The 23,453-nt window shown below is 34.8% G+C and overlaps 1 protein-coding gene across 1 annotated transcript in view; it reads left to right on the top strand.

Moving 5' to 3' along the window:
- The window catches only part of LOC150097905 (phosphatidylinositol transfer protein alpha isoform-like), a 193,685-nt gene that overhangs the window by 164,648 nt on the left and 5,584 nt on the right, over positions 1-23,453 (top strand). The window contains exons 9-10 of the mRNA XM_090406086.1: positions 9,746-9,841; positions 15,850-15,972. Coding sequence (XP_090262212.1) covers positions 9,746-9,841; positions 15,850-15,972 — 219 coding nt within the window. The remainder of the gene's footprint in view (positions 1-9,745; positions 9,842-15,849; positions 15,973-23,453) is intronic.

Raw genomic sequence — 23,453 nt, forward strand, 5'->3', positions numbered from 1 at the left:
ACTATTATTCATTAATAAGTTATGACTTACCTTGCTTTCCTTTCTGTTAATTCGGTACACAATAAATAACTTAAAAAACTCACGTAGAAAGATTATTTATTAGTATAATTTTCGCCTGTGTGTCACAGGCATCTTCAGTACATTAAGCTCAAAATTAAACACTAACTGACAATTCCAAAAAGTGCCACCTAAGTAGCTGGTGTAAGATAAATAAAAAGGTCAATAACTTTCCTAAAAAAAAAAAAAAATTAATACAATAAAAAGTTAGGAAAGATTAGCTGATTTGTAAAGTACTATCTCCCATAAAGAGGATAGACGTAAGCCGTCGGATCTGTTTAAGTTAGGAGAATGAAGTAGAGTTTTACATGTTTCTTTATAAAGGCATTACATGAGAAACTGACTTTTGTGAAGAACTCTTGTCTTTCTCCAATGAACTCTGTGTCTAGTGAAGATGGCATGTTCAGAAAGTCCAGACTTTTCAGGTTTAAAGTATTCAATATAAGATTGGTGTTCTTCTAGCCGAATAGAGGCAGATCTTCCCGTTTGTCCGAAATAAGATAATCCACAAGAGCACGGAATCTGGTAGACACCTGGATGATTAAGATGTGGAAGCTTGTCCTTAGAAGTGAGAAAGGTGGAGATTTTTCTAAACGGTCGAAAGGCAACAAAAATATTCAGTGGTTTTAAAACTTTTGCTATACGTTCACTGATGCCTTGTACATAAGGGATAGTAATGCGCGTTATTTCCTCTGTGTTTGAAGAGGAAGACATATTAAAACTACTCAAAGTTCTTTTAATGAAGCAATTCTTATAACCATTAGATAGAAAGGAAGAAGTTATGTATTGTAGTTCTTTCTGTAAAAGATCGTTTGTAGAACAAAAGGAGTGATCCCAATGAACCAGTGTTTTAATAGTTCCTGCCTTTTGACTGGGATGGTGATGGGATTCCGCATGGATATAATGGCCTGTATGAGTCTTCTTTCTATAAACTGAGAAATGTAGGTTACCATCTGGTTGGCGAAGAATTAGAAGATCTAAAAAGGCTAACTGCTTATTTGTGTACCGATATGTCTACTCACGGTTTACCTATTTTAAAACTTTCTGTTAATTTTTCTCCTCTGTTCTCTTTTCCTATTATAGCTCTGGTAACATTTTTCTCTTTCTTCAATTTCTTGGCCAATTTTCAGATTATTCCTTTTAATCTTGAAATTTCATTTGTTAATTTTTTGTTGTTTATGTGAATACTATAAAGATTCTCTCTCTACTGGATTTCACTATTGTTATCCTTAGTTTTCAGTGCTGCTCTTGTTCTGTTGGGTTTTTGGTGCCATTTTTTGAAAACTACGTTAATTTAACAATATATCTTAAAAGATATTAGCAGATCTACTGAATACAATAAAAACGTCAAAAACCATAATAAGATAGTAAAAATACTCACTAATCTTAAAAAAAAAAAAAAAAAAAAAAAAAAATTCGAATCAGAAAAAGAGATCTATTTTACAAGAGCTTCCATTACACATGTTCAAATTACACATCTGCACATGGAATATCCTTGAATGACACTAAATGGGAGAAAGACTACAGTAAAAGGAATTAAAAATGATAAAGGTGACATGAAAATTGAAAGGACATTCTAGATATCTGGTGTAATTACTTTGAAAGACTGGTAAATGAAGCAAGCAATGTAGCAGAACAATTTTCCCGAAAATGTTCAGAATTCATATTCAGAATGCAAACAGGAGTACATATCTATAATGAGGTGGAAAAAGCTGTTGAGGTCCACAATGTGGAAGGCTAGATGGGGTAGATGATATTTGACTAGAAATACTCAAATATTGGAGATATAAAATTTTTGCAGTGGCTACCCTTCATAATTCAGAATGCCTGGTTGGAAGGTTTAATTCCACCTGATTGGAGCAAAGCTCTCACAATTCCCATCTATAATAAGGGGAATAAAGGGGATTGTGAGAGTTTCGGAAATTTATCTACAAAGTGTTCCACATGAGATTTATGCAAGTGCACATGAAAAGAGGCTGACAAAAATTGTGGAAGAGAAATTTAGAAGTTCATGCCAAATAAATTTTCAGTTCAGGTCAGATTAAATTTTCACTTTACAAAAAATTATTGAGAAATTATGGGAATATGACAAGATGCTAAGAGGAAATATTTAACATGTAAGTGAGAATTGGAATAAGATGGTTTGTAAAATCAGGCATAAGACATAAATGAACACTATTTCTACTCTTCATCATTTATATGGATTGCATTATGAAAGAAGGTAGCATTAAACCTCATATTAGAATTGGAGATATTCACATTAGTTCTTTGCTTTTTGCAGATAATGTTGTATTCCTAAATAAGTAAGGTTGTAGGATTCTCTGACTAAACTGAATAACAGTTGTAAGAAATTTGGCATGAAAATCAGCAGTACAAAGACCAAAACTACAAAAATAGGCAGGAACATAGAAAACATCAGTGCATTCTCAGTGGAGAACCTACCTTAACAAGTAAAATATTTCAACTATTTAAGCACATATTTTAATGAAGATGCCAAATTAAATATGGAAGTCGTTATAAAGTTCAGTAGAATGAATATAGCATATATGAATAAATTCCAATAAACCTTATGAGTTCAAACCAGCATATAAGTCAATGAAATATGGAAGTCAGCAACAGAATAAGTTAAGCTGTGGTGGTGAGCTAGCTGAATAAATTTATAAGGAATAAGTAAGCAATTAGCCAGAATGCTAAGCTAGCAATATACAAAATGGTGTTGAAACCAGTATTAGGTTATTATGGATCTGAGAGTTGGGTTGGAAACTTCTGAGAAAGAATCGGGATATGAAAAAGCTGACATCAGTTGCAGTATCATATTAAAATTGAAGCTATTAAGAAAGAACTTGATATTGTTAGCAATCAAGAGTGTTGAGCATGGCTTATATAAAGTGGTGTGATTGCTTAAACAGAATGGGAAAGGTTAGCAAAACAGGTGTTTGCCAAGATGACAGGAAAAAGTCCTGGAGTAAGACAAAGATCTTGGTGTATTGATTCAATCAGAAATGACTCAGAAGACTGAAATGTTAGATTGGAGTGCTGACAAGTGATAGATTAATTTGGCAGAAAATTGTTAGGAGATTAATAATAATGTCAACTTGATGGTACATATCAGGAAACTGATGATGACCTATTTCCCTCCACACATGCTGCACCATGTACAAACTGCTTTTGAAGTGCATGTTTTAACGTTAATTTGAGGTTAGAATTACTTGCCTACCATTAAAAGAACACTCATACACAGTATAAATGTATAGTGTATGCACCAAAATAAAGCAATAAAAATTAGGATTTAGTTTTTCTTAACTGCCTGATCATTGGCTTTTCATATTCAAGGTGTTAGTCTCACCTGAAGATGGTAGAGGTTTTGCAAAAGATCTAGCAAAATTACACCTTCCGCGGCGTTGACAGACCCATCGTGGAAGATTCATTCAACTGACAACATATCTAACATACCGAATCTTAAAATTCCTAACACTCCCTGCAGTAACAACATATTCCAGTAATGCATTCCCTTCATTGATAATTCTCCATGTAAAAATACTCCTCTTACCCTTCTTCACTACACCACTCTTAAACGACTTCTGTGGATGGCCTCTAGTTCTTTTATACTGCCCCCATAGCATTAGCTGCTTTGGTTGTAATTCAGAACATTTTAACTCATTGCATATCCTTTTATTATGCTGTGTTTCACTTCACTTTATTATTATTTTATGTTGTTTCTTGCTGGTTTAAATGAAGAAAAAAAAAAAAAAATGAATAAAGTATGCTTTTGTATTAGCAAGTTGCTTGCTTTCTGTGGTCCTGTACTTTTTCCATGTAAATTCAAAGTGTGTTCCCAATAAATTGCTTTCTTTTGACATTTAATGATGCATGATATCAAATTTTTCATGGCAGTATCACTTAATATGCTCTCTAATTGAGCAAATTATGGCAGACATAGTTGAGACTGAATGGTTGACACTGAATTTGTCATGTTGCCAAATTCAAATCCCAGTGTGGGCTTTGATGTTTTTCGTTGTGTGTGTATGTATGTATGTGAAAGATGATTTTTATTGCCTGATGTGAATCCACCTCCCTGCTTATTTTGAAGCTTGAGTGACTGGTTCAGAAGTGGAAGAAAAAGTACTGTAAAAGGAATCAAAGATGATAAAGGTGACATGAAAACTAAAGATGATATCCTAGATGTCTGGAGTAATTACTTTGAAGGACTGTTAAATGAAACAACCAGTGACAGAACTATACTTGAAAATTTTCAAGAGGATTGCAAAGAAGAGTACATAGCAATATTTGAAATAGAAAAAGCCATGAAAAACTTGAAATGGTGAAAAGCAGTTGGAGCAGATGATATTTGACCAGAAATGTTTAAGCATGGAAGTGTGCAAGTTTTGCAGTGACTACACTGCATAATTCAGGAGTCCTGGTCAGAAGGTCAAATTCCAGATGATTGGAGTAGAGCTTTCATAGTTCCCATCTATAAAAAAAAGGGGGAGAGGGGAATAAAGCTCAAAGTGAGAATTGCAGAGGAATTTGTGCAAATATGACAAGATTTGTACTTAAGTATTGTAGATCTGGAAAAGGCATATGACAAGGTGCCCACGGAAAAGCTTTTCAAAAATGCTACAATTAAATGGGATAAATGGTCCTGCTCTTTATAATGTATAAACATTATACAGAGCAGGACCATCTGTATTTAAATTGTCAGTCAGCAGTTAGAACTGAAGGAAATACAGGCAGATGGCTTGATGTAAACCAGGGTTAGACAGCTATGCACATCTATATAGATCACTTTATGAAAGAAAGTTGCATTAATCCTGATATTAGAATTGGACATCAGACTTAGTTCTTTGCTTTATGTAGATCCTGTACTCCTAAATGCATCTAGTATTGAGTCACCATGATTCTTTAACTAAATTGAATAATTGCTATAATAAATTTGTTATGAAAATCTACTTCTTCAGTTGTTCCCATTTCTACTGTATTGAATATAACTTCCCCTCACATATATCTCGCACCCATGAATTTACTTTATTAGAAAATAAATTAAAAAGTTTTACATATACCTTTCACACGAAAAACGTTTAAAACTTTAGAAATAGTTAATGAATATTGTTATGGCAGTTTCAGATATTTAGAATTCTGTTGAAGAGAATCAACATTTCAACTCAACACTCTTCGGAGTGCCTTTGTCAATGAGTCACGTGATCTTTTGTTAATACCGCACCAGTCATATGCACAGAGATGGAAGCAAACCGGTAGAGGAAATATGGGAGTGAGAGCATTGACTTCTACTCGATCTTGAATTACGTGGGGGTGGAAATGAATGAGGTGAAGTTTAGGTTCTACACAGAGTGGATACAACCTGACTTCGGCAGGGAAGATTAACCGACCATCATTAGGACTATTGTGCAACTGGATTTCGAAAGCTTGGGACATGATTTCACCAGAAATAATTGCCAAGAGTTTTTTAAAAACCAGCATCTCTCTGATGCCTTGTATGAGAGTGAAGATGATGCTATTTGGGTAGATAACTGTATGTTTTAATTTAATTACAGAAGCATTGTTGCTAAAGGTTCAAATATATTGCATGATGAAGGTGAGCAGCTGATCACATAAATAACGTTTATGATTAAAATTTAAATACATTCATTTTATAAATAATGTGAGCAATTATAAATTATAACGAATACTGAGGATTTAATTATAAATGTCTATTTAGCTTTTTCCTGAAAAACTTTCCAAAAATCCCAGCATATATCTCTCGCCACGATTTTTTAACTTTGATTTGGTGTATGTGTGTGTGGGAGTATACCGTATTTGCTGGCATATAAGATGCACTTTTTTCCTTTGAAAATAGGTCTGAAAAACAGGGTGCGTCCTATACACCGATACTCAGTTTTTTATTACTTTCATTTCCAGAAATTTTCTCTGTTCTGAGTTACGCGATTTCTTTCTAACTTCCTCGCGGTATGTGAGAGCATTCCAGTTACATAGAGTTAAGTGGATGCGCATGTGCTGACATCGACGATTACAGCTGTTAGATCCTGAATGCAGAGCTTTACAAGTAAATTCTTTATTCAGGAATTAACATGACAAATTACTACTTATTAAGGAAATATCTGCACATCGGCTAATAATTATAAAGTGTTGTTTTATGTCTTGTAATAATGTATAGTCCATGTGTGCGATATAGTGAGAGTTATTGCTAGGTTATTTGTAATTCCCAAGTAAGCTGTCTAGTACTTTGCGAAATTCCGAGAAAATTTTATAATAGTAATCCGGAATAATCGCATATAATCGGTACGAGTCGAGCGTAGCGATGGAGGCTATACCTACGCGGAAATATGACGTCAGAGTGCCTTCCTAGAATAATGTAACCGGACAGGTTAGCGAGAGTGTAGGATCACCCAAGGGGCATGAACGATGGGGTTTGTGGGTGAAAACTGCATTGAATAGAGGGCGCCCGAATAGGGCGAATAAAAGACGATGCACGCCGTTTTACAGGGCCTTTTGATCTTAGAGTGCCGGATTTGAGTTTTAGGGCAAGTTTGTTGGAGGATTCGTGAGAGAGCGGTGGGTCGGCTACGGTAATGACGGACGGCGGGTTCTTTTCTTGAGAATGCTTGAAGATTTTCAAGCGGAGCTGATCGCGATATGACGGCCTATGTGGAATCAAGCCTTAGCAGAATGTTCCATTGGAGAAAGTTTCCTGCAGAGCGGTAGACAGCACACAACAGTCGGAAATGATTTAGAAGAAAAAGCATAGCACATCGCCAGACGCAAAGACAGCCGAAGATTATGCAGTACGGTAATCCAGACCTACACGAGATGGCCGCATGAAATCTGAAAGGATCCGGTAATGTAAGAGTTTTTGTTCTATGTTAAAATTTGTTTAGAAGAAAAGGAAATTTGTGTGTGTTGTAACTAAAGGACACTAGTAGAGAACTTTTAGTGAGAATTTGACTGAATTAAGCCCTTGTGGAGCAAAGAAGAGTTGTTAAATAGGCAGTGATTTGTGAATGGCTAGACTTGCTTTAGATAAAATTTAGAATTAAGGTAATCATTGATAGAGTATTAATGAAAGTGTTAAATAAGTATTCTGTGAGTAACTTGTGAAGGGAATTATATAGTAGTAGTACTTTGCTTAAAGCTAATCTTATCCTTTCATAATCGAAGGATTTAACTTGCTCTGATTCATTGTGATTTAGTATAACCCTTAACTTAGAGTGAATTTGGATCCATTGAGTATTTAAACTTAAATAACTGTAAAATGTTTTATGTTTTTCCAATAAACATGCTTTGTACCTTATACCTGAGTTATGCCTAATTACGAATTCAAACCACCACTTATGAAATTGAACCTTTTTGGCGGGAAGGAATTTAGATATAATTGTTTAAGTGAGATTCGGTCTACAACTGCTAACTGAATCTGCACAGCGCTAACGTGAGATAAATTATTGTGTGTATCCTTTTAAATTTTGAATTATTTCCCTGAACAAGAGTCTCTTCTGTTATAGGATATTGGCTGGCGCAGCGAAATATAAATTTTGCCAATATCCGAAGAGGAAATAAATCTGAATTAGTATTTTAGGAGCACGACAATAGGTTAGAAGGAGAGTTATTATAGAGGTAGAATAAGATATAATATAGAGAGATAGCGACATAACAATAGAGTAGCCGGTAGGACTTTGATTGTACAAAGTTTTGAGTAAGCAAAAGGATAGGTTCTAGAGACAGTAAGTTAATGTATAATAGGATTGAATTTACGATATAACATTATATGAATGTAAGGATATAACAGTAACACAGCCGACGAATTACAGATATAACAGCTGTGTTCCTGTTCGTTTAAACTTTCCAGTTGTTGTCGTGATTATTGTGAATGGTGATAAATTTCTGCCATTAAATTTTCTCTAAAATTTGGCAAATTATAGCTGAAAAATTCTGGCATTGCTACAATATTGCATACGAGCTACACATGATTGAGTATGCTAATGAACATGGAAACAGAGCTGCAGAGAGCATTTGGGCCTACCCCTAACTGACAAAATGATGAGAACTTGGCGGAACCAGGAAGAGGATCTAAAAAATCTTTTTTCCATAAAAATTGTATACAAAAAAAAGGTGTGTGCGTCATATACGCTGGCAAATACGGTATATGGGGGTCACTGTTTCTGACACGTCTTCTCCACTGGTTTCTGTTGCAGACTGCATCTTTGTCCAGGTTTTTCTCCTTCAGATCTTCCTCTACATTATCTTTCCACCTCTTCTTTGGTCTTCCTCCTCCTCGTATTTCCATCATTATGATACTTTGTCCATATTTTTTACTTCATTACATGTCCATACCATCTTAATCATGCTTCTTGCATTTTGTTGGTAATTGCAGTCACCTATACAGTGCCTCTGATGTTTTCATTCCTCACATGATCTTTCTCCATTACTCCACACCACCATCAAAGCATCCTCATTTCTGAAGCACTAATCTTACTTTCATTGGACTTCTTCATAGGCAGTATCTCCATTCCATATAACATTCTAGGTCTCACCACCGTTCTGTATATTTTTCCTTGGAATTTCACTGGAATTTTTCTATCACACAAAATTACTGACATTTCTTTCCAATTCTTCCATCTTGCCTGAATTCTACTACTGATAACCCAGATATTTGAATTTATCTGCTTTCTTGATGACCTCTCCATTCAGCACTACATCTTCTTCAGCGTCAATGTTTTGACCACCTACCAGATATTCAGTTTTTCTTTTAACTCTCAGTCTTTCATCTAATACTCTGTTCCATCTTATCGGCTTTTGTTCCACTTATTGTCTGAATACAACATATTACAAGGTGCTCTCTCTTTCTAACTTTGTTCATAATGTATCAATAGTAGAAGGTAGAAAAGAAAACAATTTCTGCAATGGTTGCAAAGTGGTGCGTAATTAATAAACGTGCGAAGTACTCATGTTATTTGTTTTAATGTCCGTTTAACATTGGAGATGGCAATTCTTTTTACGTCTGTTGCAGTCTGATTGAGGAGTGATACTTGTAATTTTAGTGACAACTAGCAGGTGCATTTTCCAAACCAACATTTGGAAATGGTTCCCCATTCTCAAGTCCTAATAGTCTTAAAATTTGAACTAGGTTCACAGTTGATATCTCATTTGAATTTGCCATCATTCACTTAGTTTTATGCACTGATGTTTTGGAATATGCAGAAATATCTTAACTAGTTTAGTTAACTAAATATTCTTCCTTTTCAATATAGTTACTTTTTCATTTGAGAGGAACCAACCAGTTCCTTCTTCATATGATAAATAATCTCTGCCACATTTGTGGATAATTTTGTGTATTTGTTAGAAGTTGCTCTCTCTCCCTCCCTCCCTTTCTCTCTCTCTCTCCTGCCCTGTTTATCAAAATAACTCCCAGATCTGGTTTTATTTTATTTTTTTCCTGAATTGGAAATACCTCACAGGAACAAATGTCATTTGATTAAGTGACATAAGAAATGCTTCACTGGCAGTTTTGTTACTACTGTTTGAAGTAATAATTCTGAAAAATTACTACTGCACTTTTAGTTTTATCAAAATAAGTTAGAAATACTTATTTATTTACATTTGAAAAACTGCTGATTATTTTTGATCTTAAAAAAAGTTACTATGGTAATATATTTTCTGTATATTTCTTCCTATATAGAAAGAAGTAAATCCAGTAATGTGTGCATATAAATTAGTGACTGTGGAGTTCAAGTGGTTTGGTTTACAGAATCGAGTTGAATCCTTCATCCAAAAGGTAATGCTCTTTGTGTGATTTTTTAGGAAAGGGTATTTAGATGCTGCTTATGCATGGTGCTATAAAAATGTCCTTTAATGACTTGTGATACAAGAACAATCCAAACATTTTTGGAATTTTTATTTTCATAAAATTACAACTTGAAAAACATTATTTCAACATCTTCCCACTCCACCCCAAAGTTCATCTTCATCATCAAACTCCTGCCGTGTACCCTCAAGGTGGTATACGGGATATGATAGTATTACGTGAAAAATTTACATCATTACTATCTTCCTATCTACAATTTTCCTCCAAATCAGTCTGTCAAATCAAACCAAATCTGGAAGGATAGTTACACTATTCCTTGCTGCCATTTCCATGATGTGGTTTTTAAACTTTTAAGTGTTCGAAAACAGCAGACTTTGTTGACACTTTTTTGCCATTGTGAATTTTGTTCATGTGATGCCACTTTCATTAATATAATATATATAAATTATCATAAAATGTTTTATTTTGAAATTTATGAAGAACTTGAAATTAAAATATAACCTGGAAAAAAAAAAAAACTAAGTTAATGAAATTATCTGTGAAATAGGAAATTTGAACATATTATTTATATCGCAAATTTAAATTCGTTAAGAGTTGGAGTCAGTACATTTTAACCGACATTGAATCTAACTCCACCACTCTGGATGATTTTTCTCTTTGAGAGTGGTGAATGAATTGAATGGGTTACCAGAGTCAGTTTTGAGTGCTTTGTCTGTTAATGGTTTCAAGGATGTAATTGATAATTCTATAATTCCTTTTCCACATTGTTTTATTTCCATTTCATAAATTGGTAAAATAAATCATTTGGCTTCCAATTCAATCTTGTCACCAAACTTTCTGAATTATGTACTGTGGCCACTGCCAAACTTATACAATCATTTTTCAGGATGTATTCCAGCTGTCTTTGAACATTTCAGGTTTCTGATGTCCTGTTCAATCTCAAGTATGGATAGGTTCTCCTCAATTTTTTTTTTTTTATGGGTTTATTCTTCAGCTTTTTTTATTTCTCCTTTATCATTTTGGATTTGTTGTGTGTTATTCTTTCTTCCATTTCTGAACTTCTTAAATCATGTTGCTGCCTTCATGATATTTTTCTTCTATGTTCTTTCCATGAACTTTTATTTAGTTATATTTACACATAGCTTTCGTCTTCATTTTTTTTTCTCTGTATTCTCTGAGTGCATTCTCACATTAACCAGAAACTTGTTCTATGATTTCTTTTTTTTTATTCTTTGTTTTTACCTCCTGTGTCAGAATCATGCTCTTATTTTTCTATCTGCTGACAACTTCACTACATGTCTCGATAGCAAAACAAAATTACTGTCCTGTAATTTTGTTTTTCCTAATCCTTTCCTTCATTATTACATGGTAATCATCATTCTTCATTCCAAAAACTATGGGCTTACCATGTTTTGGTGTAACTCTCAGACCATTAACCACCCAAACAGCCATATGAATAAAATAACATAAATATAAGCTTCATATCCATGTTATTTATTTCAATGGTATCCAAATATTCTCTTAACTTTAATGGATGCATCTAAGTAGTTATTGAAACATAAACATGCCAGTGCTAGTTTGGTGGTTAAAGAGCTAATGTCACATACCAATATCCCAAGAATGTGGTCCTCTAAAATTTGCAGAAATGATGTGTCACTTCGGCCAGTAGTCAAACAAATTGACAACCCAAATTACCTCCTAGCTAAGAAACTGTCTACACTCAGTTTCTTTATATATTTTTTTCTTTTTTCTTTATAGTTCCTTTCTATATTTTATATATATATCAATGCTTTGATGTTTTTACTAGATGAATTCCAATTAATGATTTTTGCTTGCAGTTAAAAAGTTTTATCATTGAACTTTTATTTTGAAATTTTATTTAATTTTACTTGAGATTCAGTTTTAAATTCTTTTAGGATCTGTATGCTTCCTACTTTTTTGTCAACTATTTTATTTATTTTATTTTTTCGGTTTAACTGTAAATGTCGGCTGGTACCACATCTACTTTTTTTTAAAAATGCTTCCTTATTTTAAGGGATAATTTGGACAGTTTGGTATTCATATTTTGTAAAGAAGAAAGGAGAAAAGTTATTAGAATTTATAAACATCTAGGATTAGCATGTTATGTACTTTGGTTTTATTAATCTCAAATTTTTTATCTTGAACAAGTTAACTTTTAAAGATCATGTTCACGAAAACAGCAATTTTATTCTTAATTTGAACTTTCATAACATTTGGAGGATCCTGATATTGATGCTAACATTGCTCCAAATATCAATATAAATATCTTCTTAAGTACAATCAGTTGTGATGACAAAATATGTGAATTTGCATCCTGTGTGATGCAAGGAACAACCTTTAGGACTTTAAATTAAACAAAAAAGTCGCCATTCTCATGTGTGTGTGTGGGGGGGGGGGGGAGCATGTTTAAGATCTACTCTCACAGGATGAATAAATGGCAGAAATACGAGGGGCACATTGCAGATATGGAACAAAAAAAATAAATCAGCTGTAACTTTAAGTTACAAATAATCTATATATTGGTGGTGTTGTGAATAGAAATTCATTGATTTGCTTTTTAGGTTTTTGCATTTTGCTTTGTGCAAAATGCCAAGTGATTATTAGTTTGGGGATATTAAATTTTTCATACTCTCAATTTTGGTTTCTTGCTGAAAAAATTTGAGTGTTTCAAAACAGTATAAAATAACTGTTTTAGTTGTAGGGAAATTCATTAAGTTTGATGTTTTGGATGACTAAAAATTATCAGTCCATCAAAGTATTGTGTGTAGAGTTATGGAGCGATAAGGTATCCAGAAAGGATAGACTGTTGTTGAATTCACTTTCAGTATTGAAGTTTTATACAAGGGTGATCTTAAAAGTTCTTGGCCTAACAATGACAAAATCAATTTAAAATTTCAAAATTATTTTTATTTTTCTTAAGGAAGACTAATAAATGTATTAGTCTTCCTTAAGACTAGTACATTTATTCTAGCAATACTTCAGCACGATTATCCCATCCCTGTAGTGGTTCTCAGTAAGATCTGCAAAATACCCCTCTACAGCTGCAATCACCTCTTGATTCAAAGAAAAATGCTGACCAGCGAGGAAAAGTTTTAGTTTTGGGAAGAGATAGAAGTCAGAGGGAGCCAAATCTGGGGAATAGGGTGGAGTGGATGTTCCAACAATTCATAGTGCAGCTCCCTTAATTTTCCCATTGCCAAAACACCTTTGTGGGCATGTGAATTGTCCTGATGAAAGATTTTTTTTCTTCTGCAAAAAATAATTGATAATTATCATTCCTTCAGCCAGACTGCAATCTGATGTTAATAGGATTTCTTTATCCTACATTAAAGGGACTTCTGAACAAATAGCAAAAATTCTCTGCAAATACAATCTATATATACTATCTTCAAACCAGCATGGAAGTTCCTTTCTTTTCTACAATCTAGTGAAGATAAAATGCTTCCACTAAGGTTGCCTAGTGTTTATCAAGTACTCTGTTGATGTCACTTTGTTATTTTGTGTAGACTGCTCATTGTGCTAAAATTAGATCAGGATCAGAATTTTAAAAAAAAACCCACCAAGATTACATAACATTTCAGGAATAAACAGAGGGTTCATTCCTTGCTTCTCATATATCAGCACTAGATAGTTGGATAAGACAAAGATGTTACGCTATAGTAGATTTAAATTTGATCATCTATTCCTTGAAATGTGCAAAACACTATATTATCATCCTAATTTTGAATCAGACTGCATGCCTATCTACAAGTTTTGGAAAGTAATCACCATAAATTGTTCAAATATTTTTATTTTTGAATTACACAACTATACCTGATTCCCTGGAATTTTAATAGTGTTTTCTTTCCTGTTCGCTCAGCTGCTACCGAGACACGTGGAAGTATACTTTCATTCTTGTGTTACTATTTTGATGTTGTAACTAATTCTTTTGCTCTTTCCCAGAATGATGCTGATGTCACAGTGAGCAAATTATCGATTTTAATTCTAATTTTTCTTGCATGTATTAAACCATTTTTTTAAGCATATGCTTATCACGTTTTCATAAGAGATATGCTACCTGTTGTTGTGTTCCTATCTACGATGATTAAACTTTCTTTTATCCTTCCAAGTGAATCTCTAATTTTATCTTTATTCAAAACTTAACTATGCATGAGATATTACAAAATTCAAATATTTAAGCCGTTTCTCCCCTTAGTGTCCCTAATATTTATATTATACTGCGCCTTTCAGGACATTTAGTTTAGGATATATAATTCGAAAACAAGGAGCAAATACAAAAATATGTTTGAGTGTGAAACTATTAAGCAGTCGTGACCCTTTATCTCGTAACCTAACACATTAAATTTTTCCCGCGTGATTAGGCTCGTATGTTTTTCAAGTGGTGCATTAGGCAGCAATTTCAGACAACTGTATTATTAATGAACAAATGTTTATTTAAAATCTTAAACATGGTACAATTCAATTTCTATTATATAAAACACAACTCAAAACTAAGAATAAAATTACAAATTACACAAGCAAATTACAAGTATTAGGGCAAAATCCTATATGGGAATTTGCGATCATGCCGTCATAACGGGACCTTATACATATAAATATACACATATAATCCTGGAACAAGTTAACACTTTACTTAACCTTATACTAGTCAGAATGCTCTATATTGCCATGCTACCATGGACATTAATGTTTATATTCAGTCTACCTTATCTAACTTATAAAACAAACAATATAGGTTAAACTGTCCTATCGCTATGCCCATACATACATTTGACCTTTAAGACACTCTCATATGAAATACCATGTGCATACATAAATCTCTAGCACATGAATGCTTATCAAATAATATAAACTAGTTTACTCTGATTTGTACTAAAGTCCTAGTATATCTTCGACTGTTCAGTAATTAACAATGATTGCAACTATATACGATTTCAATTGATTTTATAGTACCTTTCTAGGACGAACCCTGGTTTTCACGATCTATACCTTTCGTGCTTGAATAAAGGACACACGCAGGATCTTCTATTCTATCATTATGGAACTCATCACGTGGGCACGGATTTCTGTATGGATTTTCTTTTCCTCGATACGAGTACTGGATGATGAGATACTTAGACAATTCCTTACTTCTTGTAACTACACGGCGTTCCTCGTCTCTTCCAATAGTAATACGGGATCGAATTCCCACACACTTTGTTTCCTTGTTGCGTCAGATGGAGATAACTCCTATGCCATCACTCAGGAAAACCAGTGTTACCTATACGAAAATTTCGTGAAGAAACCTTGGGGGGGGGGGTTCCTAATCCTTTTATCTGCATGGTTCCTATCGGCACCTTCTTCAATTTCTTTTCTCCCCCCCATACTGTAGTCGATCTCACTCACCGATTAAATTTTTCTGCCCAAAACATGCTACGGTTCCTTGCACGTGACGACATCTCACTTCGGGAGTTGGCCTTGAGTGATCGTCATTTGTTTTAAGCTAGCCTCTATACTAAATTAATCCCCTTTTTAGAATTTACTTGAATATTTTAATCTCCTTTTTTCAAGTGTTAAACTAGCCTCTCACATACAAATTCTTATCTCTAATCTTCTTTGTCTTACTTAACCTATTTTTTCCATATCCTTTTTTTTTTTTTTGTAATAAGAATCCCTTTTTTTTATTATTTAGTTAAACGATTTCTGCTATAATTAATTTTCTTGGATGCAAGCATATTTTCTGTCTTTAAATATCTTGTATTAGCTACTTACATAGGATTTTATATTTTTATTTTCTTGTTACACCATGATAACTGAAAATTTTACCTTCTTGGTTATCAGTGTGTAACACTATAGTGTATGTTGGTAATAATTTGTTTTATATTAATAGTTCCAGTGTTTTTTATGTATTCTTATCTATTAAAAAAAAACTGAATTCTCTTCACTACTTTATTTAAAACTGAACCACCTTTTCGCAGACAGAACGGCGTATATTTTTAAATTTTCACCGGCAAGTATTTTGTTGGCTTGATCGGTGGCATGGCATGACAATGAAGGATATCAGGGAAATAGAAGATAAAACAAAACGGGAACTAGATGAGGTAAGTTTGCATTTTGTTGTAAAAAGATTAAATGGAGGAATAGTCATATAGTAGTTAATATTTTGCTTATACCCAGTTAATTTATTTGGATTGTACAGTGCTGGTTTTTGATATCACCAGCAAAATTACTGATATTTTGCCATTTTGTTACTGATAAATTTTGATGTCTTATTAACTGTTATATGATATGTAAATTGCTTAGTTTTACAAGTAAAATTAAGTAATACAAGTACCACATCTATAACAGTCATGTGGTGACAAAGATGTTAAGATATCAGCAACTCTACAAATCAGTAAAATTTCCTGCTGCTTTTGAGAATCTCTGATTTTTCACAAAGGATATTGAAATTACAACCATGCTCTTCACTTCTTAATAGAACTGTAACTTAATTTTTGTTCTCATGCATCAACTCAAACAAAAACTTTATGTATTTGGAATTTGTTTATCCTTCTGAATGCAGATGTTTGAGAACTGCACACACAAGGTTTTAAGGCAGCATACATCTTCGACCTTGAATACATTAATTATAATATTTGTATATAGAGATATATACAATACAGCAGATTATTCATATGCAGTGAATAGAAAGTATGCGTAAAACATGACATATAGATCTAGTAATGTGTGTGCATGCATGCACACACACATGTATAAACTGTACATATTTATTTATTTATCATATCTTACATATACACTCTATTCACTCTGTTTAATTAGCAACTGAAAAACTACAAAATACAAAGCAGGATCTAGAATAATGATTCAAAAATTGGTGAATTGATGTCTGTTCCCAAACAATTCTTTCATTTTTGAACTATTATTATAGTTCCAAAATTTCCTTTTGCAGTTTTTTAGTTGCTAATGTAGGTCAGAGGGAGCGTATCAATATTGCTATATCGCCTCTGCATGGAGTGGTTGTGGTGATTAAGCAAAAAGTTCTGGAGAAAAGAGAAACTTGTTGACATTGGGTTTGAAGACATACAGATTCAATCTTTTTGAAAATATATAAAAGTAAAAGCTGAAAGTCTATTCCCAAAGACTAATGAAGAGGAAGAAAATTTTCTTGGAGTCAAACTGTGAAAGAGGTGATTTCTTAGCTTCTCAAATATGCTTGCATAAATCTTATCTGGCACACTAAGTAAAGAAATTCCTCTGTGATTCTGACATTCAGTTTTACTTCCCTTTTCATAGATGTGTACTAAGAGAGCTCTACTGTGATGATCTGGAATTTAGCCTTCTGACCAGGATTTATGGATTATTCAGTGCAGTGGCTGTGAAACTTTTATTTGAGCATTTCTGGTTGAATATTGTCTGTTTCAGTTGCAGACAATATTCATTCTGCATTTCAACCAGATCTTGAAGAACTCATTGGCAAAATCTGAAGAAACATTGATTCAGCCAGGGAAGCATGCATTAAGCTTGTTTGCAAGGATATAAACATAACTTCATGGTAGGCTTAAATTATGTGCTTTCTTCTTCTTAGGGAAGAAGAAAGCACATTTGGAAAGTAAGTGGTACAACCTGATGAAATCTACTGGTCTCCAATAACTCATCGGTCAACAAAACCTCCATAGCCGTGTATCTTGTGATGTTACTGGAAGGAATATTGATGATAGGACACTGTACACATGTGTACTGTGACAAATATCACCATCCCACTTATAATGACAACTAATCCAGCATACAGCTGAGATGTCAAGAGTATACAGAGTGCAGACAGTCAGAAACAGCTCAAGAAGATGATTAATTAAAAGAAATACTAATAGTACAATCAGTATCAACAATAATCTGACAAGAAGAGCCAGAAAACTGCCACTTCATATTAACAATAATAACTATTGACAAGTGCAAGAAAAATGCAAGAATTTACAAAAAAATTAATAAAGATAAGTTTTTCATAAACTACTGTTTGCACATAATTTATTACAACTGAAAAATTAAATTACAAAACATAAGCTATAACAAACTAAACATAAAACACAAATACAGGTAATAATAAATGCAAACAATACCAAGAACCAAAAATATACTAAATACTTCTAAACCTCAGCCCTAGAAAGCAAACTTCACATTGACCATATTATCTTTCCACAAGCAAAATTGCTGATATCAATACCAAACACTGATACCACGATATGCCGATATACTATTAAACACTTCTGTTGCCTTAGAAATCTAGCTTGATCTCTAAAAGTCAGTAAAACCAACGTACAACCTCCCATAGAGAAACAAAAAGCCACATATGAAAAACCAATATGAGATGGGAATTAAGAACCAAATATTTGCTGTAAAACTAACATGTCACCAGATATACTGACCTAGTTGGCCGAGCGGTTAGTGTATCTGCTCTCCAGCCAAAAGGTTGCAGGTTCGAATCCAACCATGGACATGGATGTTTGTGATTGTCTGTGAAAATACTAGTGGTGGTGGTCGGTGGTAGATGCCGTTGGTGTAGATGATGTAAGTAGTTGTAGTTGGTGGATTTGAGTGGTGGAGATGGAGAGTCATGGAGTATGTGCCCCCCCCCCCCCCCCTCGATGAGTCTTTGGACTCCCTGGAGGTGTCATGTAATAATAATAATACTCTAACAAAAACAGCCACAAATATGAAAATGCCAGTACCGGAAACACATACCTGAAAAACGACATGCTATCTAACACTTGTGGCCAATAACAGCATGTTATCATTATCTTAAAAATGAATAAACTCCAATTGTTAATTGCAAAAACACCTTAAAAAATAAACAAAAAAAGCAGGTTATCGCATCAACTTGAGGAAAAAATAAAGAACAATAGAATTTATGCTGCTGTTACACTAATTACTTGAAAAAGCATGGCATGGAAGGGGACCCAAAATTTTTGAGTACTGAATCCAGTTTAGCATCAGAAGATTTATTCCATAACCAGGTTTGACACACTGCCTTCAAATAGGGAAAGTGACTGTGCAGTCTTGTTCTGGGTGGTTATTAAATGCAGAATTCTCTATAAAGAAAAGGTTTGTGTTGAAGTATAAAGCTGATAATTATGACAGACTTGAGAAGTAGCTTGGAGCAGTGCCATTGCTTAAGGCAAGGAAAAAATCAGTAGTGCAGATGCTGCTTCTCTCAAACAATCAGGGATTGTTTGAGAGAAGCAGCATCTGCATATCAGGTCTCAGGAGGATAAACTAAGTATGAGTTAAGAAGATAAAGTAAATCCAAGAGTTTTTTTGTTTTTTTTTTGATATGTATCAAAATCACATAAAATTAAATCATGCTTCTTACATCTCAAGTCATGAAGTTTGTTTTATGAACTGTTCTTAGATGAAGGGAAACATTGAACTCTCTTTGTCTAAGACAGTTCAATAACTAACATGGTACTTTCCATATGAAAGTAACAGACATTACTGACTAAACTATTAAAAACCTTGTCAACAGTTTTATCACTTCAGAACAACTTTGCCTTCTGTGTGAAGGCTTCCTCAATGAATATACTTAAAACCATTTTAACTGTTAAAAATCACTTATCAGACTGAGAATCCTATGTAAACAAACTTTACCGGGGGCCCATTTCTATATGAGCTGGAGATCAATAAAGTTCTTTTTCAGCTCTAACTGAAATAAATCCTATAATAAAGCAAAGATCACAGCAACAAAAGCTAACTATGAACGAGCAGCCTGTGTCTCACCAGCACAGCACCTTCGATCACCAACAAACCTACAAAGTGCCGCAGTTGCAAAATTAACGTCACTGATAAAAGGGAAAAAAACAGTATATTTTGCACTTCCTGCACAAAAATAGATGACAGTGCACAAGCTATTTATTGATCTCAACCAGCCCTTTTTCTATTTGCTGTGCCTCCCTTCTGTAAAACAGCTCCTGAACTTAGGCAAATGAATTGAAAACTTTGAACACCACATCAATGCTATGAACAAAACTTTTTCCTCTAAAATACAAGCACTGGAAACTAAGCTTGAACCAACTGATTAGAATCACAGTTAGCAAAAAATTCAATGCTTTGGTTTCAAACTTTCCAACATAAAATTCACTAAAAGAAGACATCATCAAATTAGCATAAGAATGCAACATCGATTCTAAAAAATATCAGCAGGTGCCATCGTTTCGGATCCATGAATAAAAAGTACAGAATGAACTTTCCACACCTCCATAAAAGTGACTTGTGACACGCCGAGAAGCATATCTAAATTAATAACAGCAATCAAAGTTCAAAGATGCTTGTCCAGTCACTTGTGTGCTTGACCAGACCTAACATGTGCACAGAGGGAACAAGGAGGCCATCTTCGAAGACAATTCAACTTGAAGAAAAATGTTGAAGTGGAGACAACAGTTGAATCATTGACTATAAACAAGTTATAGTGGAAAAATCAATTGATGTCACTAGTACTGCTATGAAGACCAATATGCAGGCACTACATAGGAAATGTGCAACATCCTTGCAGTCAAACATATACCTCACAGAAACCTGCTTATCCACTGCACAAACATCCATGGCCTAAATTGCAACCTTAATGATGTCCACTATCATCTTCAGTCTACCACACCCCCACCAGCTCTCTCTGGCAGAAACTCAAATCTCACTTTCCCCCAGCACTATTCATCTCAACCCTCCAAACTACACACTCTTTAACTCCTGTTGATCCAAGGGTGGCTGCTGTGCATACATCCACTTTGATATACCTTGCAAGTGAGTGCCCAACTTTGATCTTCTTTGGTTGAAAATATCGAAACCTCAACAAATTTGGTTGCATGAGACTGCCCCAAATTTGGGAAACTTACATCAGAAGACCTTCGGCCCAATCGGCCAAGAATACCAACATTGCCCTCTAGGGGGCACCATCAGGACTTTTAGGAGAAAGAATAGCTTCCTGCTTTGTCCTCATTTACTGTTTGTTGTGCTTGCGTGCACGTGTCTTGTTTTTTTTTAGTTCCTGTGAAAATGGCTACGTGACGTTGCTGAAATATTGGAAGTGTATTAAAATTTATTTTAGTGTATATTCTATTGTGCGTTGTAATTTCCTTAAGCTATTTAGTAAGAATGTATAACCACGTCTAAGCCTTTCCACAAGAATCATGCAACAACACTTACACAGCCCCTCCCATACAAGTTTGCATTATAACAGTGTCAAGCGGGACAGCCTCTGTGATTTCTATGCCTCATTCCCATGGTTGGACTATTGCTTCTGGCCATCCAACCCAAACATATGCACCGAAACTTATCACCAAAGGAATCCTCCTTGGCATGGAAACACAAATTCCCCACACTACTCTGACCTGCCATTTCCCTAACTAAACCTTGGTTCTCTAAAAGATGCACCAAGGCTGTACAAATGAAAAATCAAACATTCCATAACTGGCTCAAATCAAGAATTCCATCTTTCTTTAGACTTTATACTCAATCCCGAAATAGATGCAAAAAAAAAAAAATCATTACTTCCAAAACAGTTTGAAAGAGCATAAAGTAGGAAACTAGCAGCCTGTCCAATTGGCAGCAAATTGGTTGTAACTTCTGCCCAGCACTATTCCCACCCCAATCATATCCAGCTCTATTGCATCATCACCTACAGAAAAAGCCAATCTCATGGCCTCATGCTTTGCTTCCAGTGCATGCATAACTGCCAATGGTAAATGCCCTCCAACTGTCCAGTTGGCAGCAAATTGGTTGTAACTTCTGCCCAACACTATTCTCACCCCAATCATATCCAGCTCTATTGCATCATCACCTACAGAAAAAGCCCATCTCGTTGCCTCGTGCTTTGCTTCCAATGCATGCATCACTGACTGGTAAATGGTAAATACCCTCCAACCATTCCAGATGCCCAGCATACAATGCCCCTTATATCCTTTTGCCAGAAAGAGATCAGAAAACTGCTGTCCAAATTAGATACAAAAAAGTCTCCTGGCCCTGATGGCATTCCTCCAATTGTTCTGAAAGTTTGTGCACCAGAACTGACTCCTATCCTATCTCACCTATATATACTCTGCTACTCCACTGATATCTATCCCAGAGCCTGGAAATTGGCCCATATTCAACCCATTCCTAAGAAAAGTGACAAATCACTGCCACATAACTACTTCTCTATCTCACTCACCTCAGTCCTGTCTGAAGTAATGGGGAAAAAAAATCATCAGTTCCCAACTCCTACACTACCTTGAAGGCATCCCCTAATAAAACAATCACCAATATGAATTCTGTCGCTGCTGATCAACAGGAGAGCTGCTCACATATGGCACCCATCTCTGGACAAATGCCATGGAGAAGCTTGGCGAATTGATAACTCCAAAGTGTTTGACTGGGTCTGGCACAAAGACTTGCTAAGCAAACTACTGTCATTTGGTCTGTCTCAGGACTTGCAGTTGGATTGCCAGCTTTCTGTCTGGATGCACACTGTGTGGTGGTGGATAGTTCCTTATCTTCTGACTATTCAACTGATGCCGGGGTTCCACAAGGTTCTGTCCTCTCACCAATCCCCCTTCCTTCTGTATATCAATGACCAACTTCAGTTGACCTCCAACCCAATACACAGTTTGCAGATGACATCACACTGCACTCCTTCCTTACATTTGATAAACCTTACTCTACACAATTCTCTTCAACCTACCAAACATCAACCACCATCACTGCCCTCAATTCTGATCTCCAAGCCATCCTCCAATGGAGTTCAGATAACCTCATCAATTTCAATGCAAATAAAACCCAGCACTGTCTTATTTCTCATAAGCACTCAAATTTCCAGACAATTCGATATTTCACTTCTTGGAATTACCCCAACCTCAAGTCTCTCCTGGCATAGACACATCACAAATCACAACCACTGCATCCTCAGCTTCTAAAAAACTAGGATTTCTCTTTTGCTCAAGATGTTACTTCACCCCTGAACAGATGTTAACCTTATACAAATCAAAAATTTTCCTAACTATTGAATACTGCTCTCACATATGGGGTGGGGCCCCTAAAAGCTCCCTCAAAATGCCTGACTCAATACAGAGAACAACAATCACACATTAATGGCCAACTCACTCCCTCAACTTTCGCACAGACATTTGGTTACTCGCTTAATTCAGGTTCTAGGAATGATGGTCACTAGAAACCCGAAGTTAAAAAGACATTGCAAGTGTTATGAGGATTACAGTGCATTGCTACTGTGATAAGGAGGACACTGAGATTGAGATGAGAAAATGGTTGTACCATTACAAACTTTTAGTTCATGTTATAACCCTGGATTATTGTGCACAGCTTTGCAATAAGGCTTCTTACTGTATCAATCCATGTAGAGCAGGGACATTGATACAGTAGCATTCCTAATATCTCATTTTTGATATGACACTGCTATTAATAAAATCTATTAGACATCCCATTCTTTCTCAGAACTCTCGCATCTCTAGTATCCAGTCTTTAATAAGTGTTATTTCTAACTCCGCTGTCAGATCCACAAGTTAAAATGGGTTTGAAAACTGACTTGTATACAGCAATTTTGTGTTTT

Source organism: Typopeltis vanoorti, chromosome 16 (assembly GCF_054136105.1).
Source record: "Typopeltis vanoorti isolate ZY-2024b chromosome 16, IOZ_Tvanoo_1.0, whole genome shotgun sequence".
NCBI lineage: Eukaryota > Metazoa > Arthropoda > Arachnida > Uropygi > Thelyphonidae > Typopeltis > Typopeltis vanoorti.